General features: G+C 43.3%; 1 protein-coding gene across 2 annotated transcripts in view; it reads left to right on the forward strand.

Moving 5' to 3' along the window:
* si:dkey-97m3.1 (fatty acyl-CoA reductase 1) overlaps positions 1 to 17,806 on the forward strand; it is a 53,750-nt gene extending 35,944 nt beyond the window's left edge. For both annotated transcript variants that reach the window (XM_040145403.1, XM_040145411.1), the window contains exons 3-12: positions 422 to 597; positions 5,271 to 5,450; positions 6,548 to 6,725; positions 8,914 to 8,958; positions 9,065 to 9,183; positions 11,330 to 11,397; positions 13,785 to 13,956; positions 14,044 to 14,173; positions 14,385 to 14,512; positions 15,252 to 17,806. In XM_040145403.1, the coding sequence (XP_040001337.1) occupies positions 422 to 597; positions 5,271 to 5,450; positions 6,548 to 6,725; positions 8,914 to 8,958; positions 9,065 to 9,183; positions 11,330 to 11,397; positions 13,785 to 13,956; positions 14,044 to 14,173; positions 14,385 to 14,512; positions 15,252 to 15,414 (1,359 nt within the window). In that variant the 3' untranslated portion in view covers positions 15,415 to 17,806. The remainder of the gene's footprint in view (positions 1 to 421; positions 598 to 5,270; positions 5,451 to 6,547; positions 6,726 to 8,913; positions 8,959 to 9,064; positions 9,184 to 11,329; positions 11,398 to 13,784; positions 13,957 to 14,043; positions 14,174 to 14,384; positions 14,513 to 15,251) is intronic.
* Positions 17,807 to 18,000: the final 194 nt, after the last annotated feature.

The following is an 18,000-nucleotide window of genomic DNA, read 5'->3' on the forward strand; positions in this document are numbered from 1 at the left end:
TGTCTCTGATAAGACACTTAGGCAGCAGCAAGGCACTGTTTCTTAATGATCCACCTGTCTGTCCTTTCTCTCACGATGTCCATGTTTAGCGTTATTGTTTTGATAAAATGAAGCCGGACTTGCACCACAGATCAGAAGCATCTGGTGGCGATATTAAAACTTCACAGGTACACGGGGATGATTTTTGCCGGGAGGGATTATTAAAAGTAACACATTTGCTTTGTTTGCTGACTTGAGATCATTTGCATTTCAGTGATTAGCTGTCAACACTAGAGTAGGTTTTTGCAGTAGATCTACCCTCCAGCTCCTGTGCAACACGGGCATGATTCATAATTATAAGTGGTAGAAAATTAACCCTTAAACGCAAACTCACTCAGTCTGTGTGCGTGCGTGCGTGTGTGGTTGCGTTTTGTGTTGGCAGCTCTTCGACCGTGTGCGGGAGGACAACCCCAACTTCCACCGGAAGATCATCCCCATCAGCAGCGAGCTGATGCAGCCGGGCCTGGCCATCAGCCCGGAGGATGTGGAGGAGCTCACCGCCTGCATCAACATCGTTTTCCACTGCGCCGCCACCGTCCGCTTCACCGAGCCACTCAAGTAAGATTCATGGATTTACCATGTGGCTCACTGAACAGGCCGCGCGGTTCTATTGATCTAAGGCGGAGAGGAAGCAAAAGTGTTCATACAGCAGGATGGGGATGTGGGGGAATCAATCGTTTGTAAAAACAACAGTTCACCTACAGTGAAGTGTGTCAAACAATAGATGGTTCCTCCTTTATTCAGTGGGCCGCACTGTGCATGAATAGCCTGTGTGATCAACCCAGAACATATTGAAATTGGAAGAATACTCAAAGAAATGAATTTTATGAATGAAAACAAAAAACAAACTATCCTCAGCAGCAGTGTCTTCCCGTTTTGGTTTGATTAACAGCGTAGAGGAACTAATAAATAACGTTATCAGCTTGCCGTGACTCGTCGGTTTCACCCGCTGTAGAATAACGAAGCTCCGGCGGGAGATTTGGACCTGGCCTCGCTTTCTGTAGCAGCCGAGCGCCGCCTGTGAACGCTGGTTCGAGGTCCGGTACGTCAGGGCGCCGCGCCGACACCGAGCTCGACAGGCCGCAGGAAGACGATCTGTTTACGCCGCGCTCAAGCCTACAAATATATACAAATATACAAACGTGCTCTGCTGCTACTGCTTTGTCTCAGAGTGTAAATACCCAGGCACTGGTGGTCCTTCATGTAGGATACACACTGAAGAGGGAGAGAGAGGAGAGAGAGAGAGAGATGCATGGCTCTAGCCAGGACCACGCATAAAGATCATTTATTTATAGAGCGCTTTTCAAGATGCTCAGAGACGCTTCAGGCAACTAGTTAAAAAAACTCAAAACGCACTTAAGGTACAAGGCAGCACAGGACATTAAAGCAAATATTAAAAGCAGTTTTAAAAAGATCAATTTTGAATAACTTCTAAAGATAACATTGGGAAGTATTTTCATCAGGAAGAAAAGAGGAAGAGTGCCACGCTGCTTTTGAACAACCCGTTTTTGTTTTTTGTTTTTTAGCCACAATTTAGTGTGCGTGTCTGTGACTCCAGCTCTAGGAATGTGACAATGGACAATAACGGGAAGCTGTTTTGATAATTTGCATCCAATAATTACAAAACAGAAGAGGACATGGAATTTTTGCGCCAGCAAGTGGAAAAAGGCCAAAAAAAAAAAAAAAGTGGGGCGAGGAAAAAACTGCAGTGTGTGGTACGCATTTTCTATTATATCTCATAATACAGTATGTTCGAATGTATTTGCTGAAAAAGTATGTTGAGGAATTAGTCTTGGGACACCCATTAGGGTTGAGTGACAGCTCAGTTAGGATAAAGCTGCTTCACTGCTCTCCGCACAGCTCTATATTGATCTGTTACTGCTTTCACATCTCTCTCCCTCTCTCTCCACATCTTTGTTCACTCAGTCTCTCTCTCTCTTCGCTCCCACCTCTTGTCATCTGCCGGAGCCGTTACTCTTGCGCAGCGGCCGGCAGCCTAGTAAGCGCGGAGCAGGGGCATAAATCGCGCGGCTCGGGCCTCTCCGCTTACGGTTTGAGACTTTTCAGGCTGACAACTCAGCTGCTCTTTATCCTCCGCAGGCCTTGATCCACGCTTAAGGGATCATTCCTGTTTATTGGAACTTGGACATTATTTTGATAGCTTTGGCTCTCATTTCTGTCTTTTAATATTTACATTGCACTGACTCAGGTAATCCCCTGAAACCTCAGTCCAACTGGGCTGGAAACACGAGCAGTCAGACGAAGAGACGGATTTTAAAGAAACCAGTAGGGTAGGCCAACTAATCTGGAGGAGAAAGCCAAGGTGAAGAGTAAAATCGGGCCTGCAACTAACAACTCTTCGATTCATTAATCTGACAATCTATTTCTCAATTAACTGTTGAACTTTTTGGTCTGAAATTAGTGAAAAATGCTCATCACAATTTCCTTAACAAAATAATTGCCGTTTTTTTTTTTGTCGATCCACTAAGCGATTGAACGTTATGTAACGAATGGTTTCAGCTCCAACGTTAAACACCCCTCTACCGCCCACTGTACTTTCTGTGGTTGTGTACGCACATCTAAATGCATTGACAGATACTAATTGATGATTATGTCATCGATTTCATCGTTTTGTCATCACCACCATCTCGTCGATTCAGCTCTGATTATCAGCGTTTTGGTCGCAGACACTTTCAGTTTTCAAATAGTTGTTTTGATCGGTGGATCCCAACTGCCTTTGGCTTGTGAAGCAAAGTGAACTCGTGACCCCCTTGTCAAAGCTTACATGTTTTTATGAGCTGATCAATTAAAGCAAGTAGTGATTTTTATCTTCTAATATTGTTATTTTGGATAAAGTTTAATAGATATGAAGTAAAATTATCAGTATTTTACAAGAAAACAGCAAAGATGAGAAGAATCTTTAAAAAAAAAAAAAAGCTATTTTATGTAATAATACTGTGTTTTTTCTTATTTCCTAGTGCGGTAAACTGCTTGTGACCACTCAGATCTATTTTGCCCCCCCATGTTTAGAACTACTGGTCTAGATAGATTATAAAAGAGTTATACAGTTCTCTACTAGTTACATCTGAATCATCATAATAGCACCAGCAGATGGGTGATGAGTCAGCTGCAGGAAGGGCCACAGCAGCGCGTCCATCTTTTTTCTGACTTTCCTGCTGGCGTGACACCCTGCATATGGTCCCAGGAGGTGGCGGGACGATGACACGCCGACGCACAGAGCTCATTCCCCGATAACCACCTTCACCCCCCCCACCCCCCCACTCCTATCGGCGCAACTGCTCGTCTCTCACCGCCAGCTAACAAGCTTGGCACCACCCGACCGCATCTGATTCATGGCCCATCGCCCACCGCACACCGACACGCACCGTCCTTCTCTGACTCCCGCTGCCACTCTCACTTTTTCTGTAACACACACACACACACACACACACACACACACACACCTCACGAGCACCACCCACACAGAGCCAGAGAAGCGGTAACTCCTGCGGCGTCTGGTTGAAGCGACCCGCAGTTTCTCTTGCCGTGGCCTCGTGCGAAAGGGACTGTGTGCGCTGTTGCGCTCCTGCTGCAGAGCTGGTACAGATCCACTGATCAGTGCAGAGGTTCACTAGATGAAATGCGTTGGTGTGTGTGGCCCACAGGAGGATTATACAGCATTTAGGGCTGCACAGTTCTGGAGAAGAGGAGAATCACGGTTTTAGATGATAAATATCACCTTTGTAATCAGAATTTCTCTCAGGACTAGAGGTGGATGACTGTGCTTCCTCTTCAGTGTAGGGGTTTTCATTTATATAGTTATTCCCGATACTCATCTCAGCAGTTCAGTTGAAGCACCCTCCCATATCTGTACAAGACAGTATACAGTATATACGAGACTTGTACCAAACATCTACAGAATATTACTGGGAACCATTGTTTCGTGTGTATTCAAAGTATTGTCTCAGTATTTAGGGTTTGTGTAGTTTGTAGTTTTCTACATAACAGGTTCTAGTTATGTTTTCGTTGTTCTTTTTTTCTTGGTGTCTCCTTATGTTGTGTTTCGTTTTGTGAGTCATGTGACTTGGCTGCTGTAACGCTGCAAATATTAACAACGTAATAACTAGATCACCACAGACGTTTCCCTGGCTGTGGTAGTAGCTGCTGTATGTTGCATAGTGGTTGTTTGGGGTTTTTTTTATTATTCTGAATGATTACAGTGTTATACTTTATTATTGTCATGCAAATAAGAAGCAATTCTGACTAATTATTTGTGTTTTTTTTTTCAAGCAAGAATGCAAACATACTCTGGTTCCAGCTTCTCAAATTTTATTTAGTTATTTATTTATTTATTTTATTTATTTATAGTATAATCTTTTTTTTTTTTAGGTAATAAGGTATCTTTTGGTTTTGGTATGTTGGCTGGACGGCGTGTTTTTTGATGTCACCATCAGGTGTTGGGAATGTCATTTTTCACTATTTTCCGGCTTTTTATTGACTCGACTATCAATACCCTGGAATGACTATGCACATTTCATCGCATGGTGTCCCGCAGTCTTGTCATTTATTGATGCAATTTATGGAGAAATTAGCAACGCTTGGTTTGATTCTCTAATAAAAAGTCCGGCAGAATTGTCGAGTCAGTCAGTCTCTTGTGCAAGTCAAAATCACAAATATGCGTCAGACAGCCGTCTGTCCTTAAGCAGGAAAAATAGACACAAGGAAAACTTCAGGAGGAGCAACAGAATTGTCTTCCAGGGCGGACGGACACGTGAAATCGAGATTGTGTAGAGGTATGAATTGAACACGGCTGATTGTGCAGCCCTGTACTCCATTACGAGCCAGGGCAGTGTTTGCTGAAGGGCTCATCGCTGGATGAGCGGTAGTGTCAGCTGAAAACGCTAACTGGTTCTGTCTCGTCTTCTCTCCTTCCCTCGATGCGGTGTCATGTTTCATGGCTTGTTATCATGTTGCGCAGAGTCCTACTCGTCTGCAAATTCTCATTTGAATGGAACCGCTCAGCCGTCAGCAGACGCAAACGTTCCTGCAAGCAAACGCTCAAACTGAGATATTAGCGGTCTGACAAATACGCACACACTCTCAAAGCCATTTCCCCAATCTCAAGCAAACACAAAAACAAACCTTTAACAGTCCCACACACACCCACACCCTTTCCTCCTACACACACAGACTCCCACTATTTAACACTGTATCTCCCTCTTCTCCGGCAGACACGCCCTGCAGTTGAATGTAATCGCCACGCAGCAGCTCCTCAGCCTGGCGCAGCGGATGCACCACCTCGAGGCCTTCATTCACATCTCCACCGCCTATGCAAACTGCAATCGCAAGCACATCGACGAGGTCATCTACCCGCCGCCCGTCGAGCCAAAGAAGCTCATCCAGTCCCTTGAGTGAGTGGAGGAAGGGGCTGGCGTTTGTGCCTCAAGGAAACGGAATCAGTTCCAGTTCCGTTGGATTCGTACTGCATGGAACTCGATGCATCTACGTAGGCCGATTAATGTACTCAGAAAGTTAGTGCGACATTCCAGGTTGTATCTAGTTTTTCTACAGCAGATGTAGTCAGACGAGAAGCTGATCTTCATAGTGAGTAGAGCTGGGTGTCTTCTGTACTACACCAGATTTCCAGCATCAATCTACATCACGAAATATAGCTAAAAGGACCAAACAAGAAGTTACAACTTTTCATACTTAACATTTTCAGTACTGGATACTACCAGCAGATTTCCCAAATCACTAAACCACGGCCCACGTCTTTTGATTTGTTCAGCGATTCATCCAGGAGGAGTGGAGGAGAATGAACGATGGGAAATGAAAGGGCCACTCAGCCTGACAGTCAGTCCTTACATTCACCAGAAAAAGAATAAGTGCAAGTAAATGCAAGAGATCAGTAAATAGGCTGCAGAAAAACAAAATATTGGTTTTACATGTGGGACAGAGGCATTTTTTTCCCCAGGTTTGGCTTGTTTAATTAAGAATGAAGTGGAATTTTATGGAGAGTTAGCGTGTCTATATAAAGTTTTTATCCCTGTCCAACCATCTAAAAGCCACTTTTCATCGCCTTCAGACTTTGTACACAGCGAATCTAATGCCAAGTATATATCTGCCTTAACGTTCAAAAATTTCCCTCAAGACTTATTTATTATTCCTCTTTTAAATAACCATTTATTAGAATGAATGTACATGCTTTCCTGAAACATTTTAAAAATGATAAGTCAACTTATATCTGTATCTAGTACTTTCTGGTGTGGGTGGTCTGGCCCACCAGAAGCTAATAGACTGAAACAGCTTTTTCCGGTCAAGGCTGATATGACTGTCGGCTTAGGATCAACACTTGGCATAAATTTTGACACGCGATACCCTGTATGCCATAAATATTAATGATAATAATACAGGAATGGGTTAAAAATCAGTATAACGTGAAATATGATGAAGTACCTCAGTGCCACGCTGGCTTCATTTCTCTGGGTTTTTGCATTTCTGTCGTCAGGTGGATGGATGACGGCATTGTGCGAGACATCACGCCGCGGCTCATCGGCGACAGGCCCAACACCTACACCTACACCAAAGCCCTGGCCGAGTACGTGGTTCAGCAGGAGCAGGACAAGCTCAACATCGGCATCATCAGACCCTCTATAGTGGGAGCCAGCTGGCAGGAGCCTTTCTCCGTGAGTCCGCCCAATATTTTCCTCTTTCTCTCTCACACAGCTAACGCACTTTGACATACTGTGCCGTAATGAATATAATGAGTATCTACTGTTGTGTGTCATATCATAATCATAGGCGATTAACACCAGAAGAGACTCTTTCCCTGACCTCAATGTGATATGAACAGTAGTAATTATAGTTCATTCTGCCGCCTGTGGTAAATGTTAATCCACATGTTTGACACTCATGAACCGATTTCGAGATCCCCCGCTCATCGTGTGTCCTCCTGTGACAGTAAAACGAATGGAAATAAGATATCGATCGACGTAATCCTGCGCAGGTCAATACCCACTCCCCTGTGGGTTTTATCTTAAGTGGCCCAGGATTAAAGCAAATTGGTAAATATCTTGGCTGAGGACCTGACGAGTCGTGTTTGATCCAGCCAAACAGCCGCCGGGATGGAGAGGTAAGGGGGTGGTGAAGAGGGCAGAATTACGACCTCGAGGGCGGAGGCGCACTGGCAGACTGAATGTCACAGTAAAAGTGGGACGCTGGAGAGTCCGGAGAAGTTCAAGCGAAGGCCACCCTGCAATGGGACTGAAGGTTGAGCACTGCTTCCACGATTAAGCAGCTTTCGGTCCAGCTGCTGCAGGCGTCCTAACATCCTCAACATTTGCATTTTACTGAGTTGAGGATTAAAGTCCCACTTTGCAGTTACTACATGTGGGACATGTATATATAGACAAATATCGGCCACCTTTTCAACTTGAATGTGGATTTAAAGTAGCACAGAGACTGCGATTTGTGTCAAAAATCTTACATCTCAGAGCCATAGCTCAGTCAAAGCTAAGTGTGCAGTCATGATATTTTAGATTGCATTACTCTAAACCTACTCTTTGAGGATATTATTATTATCTCTGATGTCCACTCCAAATAAAAGGTCCATAAGTCTGCTTAGAAATGTGAAATTTGTCTGCAATGTACCCACGCATGTGCAAACAGGAATTGCAAAAAGCTAATTCAGCTTACTGTTAATGATGCCAAACTGTAAGTATAGGCTAAAAAAAAAAAAACAGGGCTCAAGTTGTAGCCCACAGCCCACCTGATAGCTGATTAGGCTAAAAAAACAAACAAAAAAAAACTCAAAAATAACTAAAAATAACTAAAAAAAAAAAAAAAAAAATGATTTTGAGAATCGATTAGGTCTTTTATCAGGCAAAAATGCCGAACATTTACTCGTTCCAGCTTCTCAAATGTGAGGATTTGCCCCCTTTCTCTGCTTGTATATGTTTATAAATTGAATTTAATTATTGATTTAATGTGATCATTATATTTTCAATGAATTGCCTGTAAAATGTTATCTAAAGAACTAAAACGTAGGGGAATTGTTTTGCAGAGATGACGCTGCAAAAATCAAATACCGGGAGAAACAGGAAAGTCCTTGTTTGTCTGGTGTCAGGAAATGTAAGCCCTTGTGTTTGCGCACTGGGACTACTGACGGCAGTTCCTGGCTCTGTGCTCAACCTTCAGCTGTAATCTCGGCCTGGCAGCGACTCTTCAAAAGGCCTCGCTTACACTTGGCCACGCAGTCGCCTTGGCAGCTCACGCCAGCAGGCGCTGTGAGGGGGAAGGGGGATGGGGGCAGCTTATTTATACGTTTGTGTTTTTTATGTGTGGTGTTTATTTTTACAGTCACGACACACACGTGAGTCGCGTCGGCTTGTGTCTCCGTGTCTCTAGACATCTCCCATTTAACCGACACACGCGGTGCAAAGTACAAGTTCAAGGTTGCGTTCCCCGCTTCAGCCCGGAACGAAACCGTCGACGGACTGGCGCGTGAATCAAAAACGCCTCTGGCCTCAGTGGCCTCCTCATCCTGTGCACTCCATCCCCAGCAGAGCACATCATTAGGCTCAGCGCAAGAGTCAGCCCGGGCCGCATGATGGGTGTCCGAATCCCACACATGTTGCAAACTGCAGCAGTCTATAACCAGTGGTCTCATCCATTTTTAATGGGGTGTAATTGAAGTCGACGGTCGCTGCAAAACATACTCCCCTGTTCCCACCACGGGAAGTAACATTAGCCCGAGCAGCTGTTTCAGCACATAAACACAAACGCAAACACAAACGTGTTGCCGTCAAAGATGCATCACTCGATTTCTTGAAAGTCTCCGAGGATTAACGCAGCTCTCTGTTCTTGCTCCTTCAGGGTTGGATCGACAACTTCAACGGGCCGAGCGGAGTCTTTATAGCTGTAGGTTATAAAAATAAAAAAAAAGTTGTTACTCTTGAATCTCAAAGCCCTTAAACGCGTAGACCGGTTTTAAAGTCTCACTAAGACGGTTTTGTTGCCGTGTCAGGCTGGCAAGGGCATCCTGCGCACCATGAGAGCCAACAACGATGCGGTGGCTGACCTGATCCCGGTGGACGTAGTCATAAACCTCACCCTGGCTGCCGGCTGGTACACTGCCGTACACAGGTCGGTAAAAAAAAAGCCTCAGAGCTTTGGCCCGAAAGGTCTAAAGCTGCGTATGTATCCTTAAAAGAAAATGATATGATAAACAAATGATGAATCCTTACTGGGAAAAATAGTTGTTATTCAGATTAGACATTTTAAAGAGGCAGGCAAATTATCAGTGAATTATTCTGTTTATTACTAAGAGTTTTGGAAATTAACTAATTGCTTATTCACACATTGAAGGGGGCACTCCAGTGATTTACTGTCGCACTTCCGTAAAGTTTGGGCGGGACTTGCGAGAGACGGATTTAAAAGAGAATTTAAAAAAGAAAAATCGAAGCAGACGACGTTGAGATATCCCGGCTTTTGGGCGGGTTTTTGTTTGACCCTCCCCGCCCGCTAAAAAGCTCACACCTCTCAGGCTCCACGCAGCAGGTTTTCGTGAAGCAGGCCCCCCCTGCTGAAAAACGTGTGATTGTCACCGTTCGGCCCCAGTTTACTCGGGCAACGTGAGTCATTTTCTCAGACTTGAAAAAGCTCCTGCAGAGTCACAGAAGTCGTTATACAACTGCTCTCAAGCTTGTGTAGTACGTCCCGTGCTGAGTTAACAGACTCCGACCTGTAAAATCAGTGGAGTGCGCCTTTAACAGCATTATTAACCTTTTCCTGAAAACCCTCTATCAGTTTAGGGATCCTAAAAAGAATAAGACTGTAGAACAGAATCATCTTATTTATAAAGAAATCCTGCAAGTAGTGATGCAATTTATGTTGTGCTGAATGTTGTATTTACACTGTGCAGTGTTCAGTTGCAGGGATGTGTGTTAGTTTCAATCGCATCCCACTAGACCACAGTAAAAAAACCCACAGATAAAGTTCAAAATATATTTTTTTCCTGATAGAAGAGGAGAATGTTTTTTTTTACCATGTTTCAAAGGCAGAATTTCTGCTGAACAGCAGAAACCTGTAATTAGTCAGTGTGTTCTAGTAAACATAGCGCTGTGCTGCTTGAAAGTGGCTCAGGAGGCATAGCGGGTCGGGTTCGATCCCCGACTCCTCCAGTCCGCACGTTGAATTGTCCTCGGGCAAGACACCGAACCCCAAATGGCCCCTGATGGCTGTGCCAAGAGTGCGTGTGTGTGTGTGTGTGTGTGTGTGTGTGTGTGTGTGTGTGTGTGTGTGTGTGTGTGTGTGTGTGTGTGTGTGTGTGTGTGTGTGAGAGAGAGAATGTGGGGAGCAGTGTAAGGCGCTTTGAGTTGTCGATAAGACTTGAAAAGTGCTATGTAAGTGCAGATGCGGCACTTTTTTTTAAAAGACTGTCTGGATTTAAATGCACAGTAATAGGTAATAGTTACTGCACTTTAATTTACTTGGGCAAAGTTTAACAGCAGGTTCCAGCAGAGGAGCTGAGGAAGAACTTGGTCACACAGAACCATCGACTAAAACAAAAGCTACAATAGAGAGATTAGGTGGAGAAAAAGAAGATTTCTGCTGACCTTAACAGATGAAAGGAGTTCAGCCAGTTAAAATCGACTTTGGTGAGGAGGAGTGGGTCAAAATGTGTGAAATCCCACCACATCCAATATGTCTACATCATGACAAAAGTTCTCCCTGGAAAAGTTTTCCTTGCCTCTGCGCCAAGAACATCTTACTCAGTTTTACGGACTTGACCGGGTCAGTTTTTCCATCTGACCCCGGAGACAGACCGTTGCCCTGACCACTCCCATATTAATGTAAAACAAGACAATGCTGCAGATGCTGAGACAGACCACAAGGAAATGACTCAAACATTGGGTTGGGTACAGGAATGACAATCCGTCCTACCAAATGTTGGGAGGACACACATCGTATCTCACCAATGTAATAATAAGGAAAACAAAAACTGAACAAAATAAAAGCGTGTTCAAAGGTCAGTGTAAGTTATCCCTCAGGTTTCTCAGCCTATTCGCACAGCGCTCTTTTAAAGCCCACATATGTTGACTCAGTGGAACTGACTGAGGACTTTCCTGTTTGCACAGTTTGAATTAATGATCAGCCCTGTATTGCCCTTTGTTTCATAACCTATACAGTCTACCCGTCCAGTGCAGTGTTCCCAGAAAATGTAGACTAATGTGTATTTTATTTTTTTATCAGCGTCATTATGACCTTCTTCTCCCCTCCCCCCCTGCAGACCTAAAACGGCTCTGGTGTACAACTGCACGACCGGCGGCATCAACCCGTTCCACTGGGGAGAGATCGGTAGGTGCATTGCTTCGTTTGTTGTCTCGCTCGGGGGCAACAGAAAACCGGTCGGTGCAGGCGCAGGCTCCCGGGGGCCGTCCGCGGAGGGGGAGGGGGCTCTTGTGGAGAGGGTCTGCCACCTGCTGGACAGAGACAGAGGAGGGATGTAAACACTTGCAGGGAATTGGTGGGACAGTGAGGCTCTGCGCGCGTTGTTAACCGTGTTTCTGAAAACTGAGGCAAAACAGGTTTTCAGTGTGGAGGAGGGGGGGATCATCATATTTAACTTTTCAAAAGCAAGATGTTGTCCATCAAATCAAGTTGTGATACATCCTCCAAACGTGGCCAATTTTTTTTTTTTAGAAGATAACTGATTTCTTTGCGGTGCCAGTTTTTTAAGCACCATCAAACACTTCAACCATCTCTGCTATTTCTTTTTTTTTTTAATACTTTATTTTCTATTGGGTCTCCAGACCTAGAAACAACAACACCCACAGTAACACAATATTTTTTTTGTATTTCTACATAACCCACACTTTTTATTCAAATTAATCAGATTAGCTCTTTGCCATTTTAATGCAACACTGGATTGCTTTCTTTTAAAGGTTTCTGTTGACTCTTTACAAGTCAAGTTAGGCACAAGTTTGCATAAAAAATCAATCTTTTCATTTAAAAGAGCAATATTTCAATGCAAAAAAAAAGTCAAACAGTTTTAAAATGGGTTTTATTACCCAACTGGCAAGATTATACTCATTAGCAATATAGTTTTATATTTAAAAAAGTATTGTTTAAATAGGAAGACTGTCAATAAACTGATTTCCTCAAACTGCAAACTCCATCTGAGAGAGTTTACAGGGCATATTGTGGCGACACACATCTGACAGTCGTGGCATTACATACACTGTACGTCGGGCTGAAAGTAATGATTATTTTCATTACTGATTAATCTGCTGATTATTTTCTCAATTGACAGACTGATATTTTGGTCTATAAAAATGTCAGAAACTAGTGGAAAATTCCCAAGAAAATTTCCCAGAGCCCATGGATGCATCTTCAGGTTGCTTGCTTTGCTTGACCAACAGTCTAAAAACTCAAAGACATTCAAATTGCTGTATAAATGATGAGGAAAAGCAGCAAATCTGCACATATGGGACGCTTAAACCAGAAAATATTTGGCATTGTGGCATAAAAAAAATGATCTATAATCGAAATAGTTGTAGTATCCAAAAATATTGAGGTGGAGTTGATACTATTTGGTGCGAGAGATCGGGGCCTTGGTTTTGTCATAACTGTTCTTATTTTGAGGTCAGGATCCGAGCGATGAAATTACACACGAAGAGCTGGGAAAACTCGCATTGTTTCCCTCCCAGCGGTCATCACATACGGAGGGATTAGAAGGGCGGTGGATGTCAGGCTGGCACGACGACCGGGGACCCTCTCTTTCCTCTCAGATTAGCAGACACGCTCCCTTTATGTGGGAAATTGCTACCAGATGGCTCCCTAGCGGGATTAGGTCTCATCGCTGCAACTCACTGTTACGAAAGAGGAACTGTGGACTCTAATCTGAGTGCCCAAATGAGAGCTAGGAATGGAGCTAATCTAAAACCAGAGGATCAGAGGACACTGGAAACAACAGAGAGGATGATGAGTTTTTTGTTTTTCCCTGAATATGAAATTAAAATGACGAGTAAAGGAAGACCTAGTTCCCTGCAACTGGCAAAGGATTGTGGGTACTCTAGCCCCTTTTTTTATTTTTATTTTTATTTTTATTTTTTATTTTGTTTAAATCGCCACTTTCCTGGACCTCTGAGGGCAGCTCAAGGTCAGCGCGGTCCTCCCGACCAGGCTGCAAGAAGCCGGGCCACAGCTGGCTGTCACCTCGGATCTGGTCATCTCGGCCCCTGCAAACCACCACATAGCCGTTGCCATGGAAACAGACGGTGCGAGGCCTAGTTCGCGTGCTTTGTGTGATGTAATGTGCAGTCACATGGGGTGCTCTCTGTATCTGCGGATGGCTGCTGCTGGATGGAGGGAGGGGGGAGGAGGAGGAGGCGGGGGCGGATGGGGAGGGGGGCGGTTATGCTGCCCAGTGGGGGAAGTGGTTTGTGTTGCTGCTTTCCGCCTGATATCCCCCGTTTTTTCCATTCAGATGGTTAGAAGAGTCTTTAAGGATTCTGCAAACACCTTCAGAACAGGACCAGGTGGTTAATTTTTGGAAAAATTGGATGCTCAATTCTGTGACACGAATGTAATACATGAGAGGCACACACCGGGGCTAGAGCAAGGCTTGTACGTATCAGAAATCTTTTTAAACTAGACGTCCGTTTTCTTTTCACCGTCGTATCGGAAAACACCAGACAAGCTTTTGTGACTAACCCGTCATCTCGACCATTCATCTTTTGCAGAGCACCATGTGATGTCGTCCTTCAAGAGGAACCCCTTGGAGCAGGCTTTCCGCAGGCCCAACGCCAACATCACCTCCAACTACCTGATCAACCAGTACTGGATCCTGGTCAGCCACAAGTTCCCCGCCCTCATCTACGACCTCTTCCTGCGTCTCTCTGGGCAGAAACCGCAGTAAGCCCCGCAGATGTCTGTCTGTACTTGAAATCTGGGGAAAAGTTCAGCTGTGTGGCAACCTCTGACCCCCTCTCTCGCTTGTAGGATGATGCGCATCTTTAATCGTCTGCACAAGGCCATCAGCCTGCTGGAGTATTTCAGCAGCCAGGACTGGGAGTGGAACTCTGAGAACATGAACATGCTGATGAGCCAGCTAACACCTGATGACAGGAAGGTAGGATTATGCTGCCACGTCTGTAAAAATATGATCAACTGCTATAGATTCAGCTACCCAGTAACATACACGTTAAATTTGGCTCCTTATTGACAAAAATTTCGAATGCAGGACTTTTACCTCTAACGGAGTACTTTTATAGTATTGTATGGCTAGTCTTACTGAAGTAAAGGAGGGCTTCTTTTTTCACTCTGCCCGCAACATCTTGCAGACGTTCAACTTCGACGTGCGCCAGCTCAACTGGCCCGAGTACATTGAGAACTACTGCATCGGCACCAAGAAGTACGTCCTGAACGAAGACATGTCGGACATTCCCGCTGCCAGGCAGCATCTGAGGAAGTAAGTAATCACCAGAGTCCCACCTGAGTGGTCAATCGGATTGCTTTGGCTGTAGTAAGTGAATAAATAACAGGAATTTCTGCTTTGTGGCAGGGGTTCTGATCACACCGTCAGACATCAAATAATGTTGGTTATTTTCAGGAATTTAGTTGAGCAGAAATTTTCCCTAACTGTCTCTTCTACTTCTACGTGACCCTTACATGACTTTAAAAACATTGGCTTTTTTTGTCATTTTAATGCAACATTGAATTGTTTTCTTTGTTTTTTTTATGCATTATCCTTTTTTTTCTAAAACGGAAGATAGACTAGTTTGCATAAAAGTCATTTTGATAGAAAAAAACACAAGAGAATGTGTTTTTACTTCCCCTCAACCTCTCTAATCTGATGGAATTGACAAAGCACTGATAATGGTGATACTGCATATAAGTAAAGGGAAAAATTACAGCTTTAAGCTTTTAAAGTTATTTTTAAAACTCCCCTTAATGAAAGGGAAGGATTGTATTCATTTCTATCATATTTTCATATTTTCTTCCTGAAGAAAATACCAATGTACTGAAAGCACAATCTTACTATATTCATAAGCTGTTGTGTGTAATCACATGTACATACTTAAGCTTTATTGTAAAGACGTACATGTAGAATTCATGCTAATTTTAATGTTTTATCATTATCTCTGTGTTTTTAAAACCCTGACATTATTTTCTATCTCATTGCTCCTTTTCCTTTCCTAATTTCCCAGACTAAGGAACATCCGCTACACCTTCAACACTCTGCTGGTCATTTTCATCTGGAGGGTGTTCATCGCCCGCTCCCAGATGGCCCGAAACATCTGGTACTTTGTGGTTAGCCTCTGTTTCAAGTTCCTTTCCTACTTCCGCGCGTCCAGCACCTTAACCAACTGAGTCTTCCTCACGGCCTCAGGCCAGAGACAGCAGCCCTCGCCTTGAGCGATCAGCGGGACAAAACATCCGAGGGTCCGACCATCCACTAAGGACACTCCAAATCCTCCTTTAGTGTGGATTAGCAGGGCTCTCTACATGTGGGGGCTGCGGTTGAGTGAAGCACTCAGGAGGAGGGAAGAGGTCTACTAGCCATGAATTATTTGTTTAGTTTGGAAATCTGTCAGCAGCACCTGCACTGTTCAGTCACCAAACCCCGTCCAAAAAAAGTGTTGTCATTTGTTTTTGAACCTACCGTTTTCTTCTCAACGTGGCCAATTATATATGCAACAATAAGCCTTTTGTGTGACTTCCACTATCTTTTCCACATCATCGTTTCCATCCTCTTGAATCTAGGTACATTGCCTTGCCTTGTGATGATATATATTTTTTTTTTTCCATACTTGAAATATGGCAGTGCTTCAGTGGAGGACAATTTCTACAAGATCATTGTGGTTCTCTGTTTTTTACTGTGGGGATATCCAATTCCTCTCTTTACTATGCAGGTGACTTGGATATCTGTATGTCTTGCATTACGTGTATCTACTGCCTTTTTAAGATTACACACACAAACTGACTGGTGGTTACCGGTCTCAGGCTAATCCCCAGACTATTGAGACTAGTATTAAAGTTCAAATCTGACCTGTATCATTAGAGATACCAAATCATACAGATCTGCCATCTCTCCTGCTGTTGAGGTTCTCACTTATTTACTATCACAAATGATAATGTCAGTATGTCTTTGAACATAAACCTTGTTTGTTTGAATGCTCATCCACTTTTTGCCTGTTTGTACAGCAGTTTGTACTGAAACTAAGTTTACTACTTTTACATCTTTATACTTGCGTCAAAGGCTAGTCTGATATACTGTGTGTGGTAGACCTTGGCAGTGTATTATATATAAATAAGTGTACATCAGAGTCAAGTTTATTTGTATAGCCCAGTATGATACATTGTACAATGTTTCCCAACAGTTCCCGACCAAGCCCAAGGTTTCTAAGAGGACAGAATCTCCCAAAACCTTAGCAGATGAGGGAAAAACTTACAGAGAGAGAGGCAGCTCAGACAGCTGGCGGTGAAATAGGAGCCATCCTGTAGGTGGGAAAATTACAAATTAACATCAAGTAAGAAATGCCAAATACAACATTGGGATTGTAATCTATAATATGATATAGTGATAATAATCCAAAATGGCAAAGCTTACGACAGAATTCTAAGGAATGGCTTTTTGTTATCATCTTTTTATCTACCTGTTTTTCTAGAAAATAATCACCCGGAGATGTTTTAACAACCCAGATCATTAAACAACAATTAATGCTGTACCGAAGGTATTTCCACAGTTCTCAGACTCTTCTAGCCTTGTGGAGGAAAAATATATTCCATTAGCTGAAGTATGAAAAAGATTTTTAATCTGTTTACCAAAATCGCAGCTTGGGAGATGGGTCAAAAAGCCTTTTTATTTTACGTTGGACAGTATTGTTTTCATCCAGATGGATAGAAGAGTCTTTGAAGTTTCAGGAAATACCTTCAGAATAGTAGTGTTGGGAATATTTGAAAACCCAGAAGGTTAATTATTATTTATCGGGTAATTGTAAGGAAAATTATGGCTACCACTGTGACTCGAATGTAATGCTAATACATGAGAGCCGTCAAAGTTACAAAGCTTGTTTAAAATTCTGTTGTAAGATGGAGTTTTTCCCATTTCAGCTTCATCTATGTGTAAGAAAAGAAAGTTCTGGGTCAACCAGCTTTTGACAGCTGGTAAACAGGACAAAGCATGGAGCAGTCATTATTACTGATTGCTATATAAAGTTGAGTGTCTTCTGCATAGAAGCAAAAAGCAAGAATACACCAAACAAAAGTACATAGAGAAAAGTAGTGTTACAAGTATGGAGCCTTGAGGGACGACATACTTTAATTGATGGAGAGATGGACTGCTATTTTGAAGCAAGACAAACTGTGACCTACATGTAAGTCTGGACCTAAATCACAAGAGTGCTAGATTATAAACGGAGGACTTGGTTAAGGCCTTCCTGGTATTATACCTTTGACCCCAGTTTGAAAGATCTGTAAATAGTTTAACTTGCATATTATTCTTATAGACTACAAAGAACTGTATTTGACTCTTGATTTTTGCTTGGTGAGTGTCTTCACATTCTACCACAGAGCTTCCCACAGAGTTTACCAAAAGTGTGAAGTGTGACAGGCAAGTCTGATTTTTACTAAACAAACAAGAAAACTGTACAGTATTGTATATGTTGCAAGGTTTGACTCTTGACAGAATACAAATACATAAGTTATGAGCCTTTATGGGAGAAAAAGGGACAAAACTAAATAAATGTTTATGCAAAGCCCATGTCTGTGGTGTAACCATGGTAACCGTCCTTAATTTCAGAGGGGGACAATGAACGGAAATGTCTGCAGTTGCACGAGGCCTGTACGATGAAGTGGTTTGGTCAGCTGTTGTAACGGTTTTCGTTGTCATTGAGTTCTGATCGTCTGCGTTTCCCTCTGACATCGAAGTGCTGTCTCTGCTGCACGCGAGACCGT

The sequence above is a fragment of the Xiphias gladius genome, chromosome 2, assembly GCF_016859285.1.
Source record: "Xiphias gladius isolate SHS-SW01 ecotype Sanya breed wild chromosome 2, ASM1685928v1, whole genome shotgun sequence".
NCBI lineage: Eukaryota > Metazoa > Chordata > Actinopteri > Istiophoriformes > Xiphiidae > Xiphias > Xiphias gladius.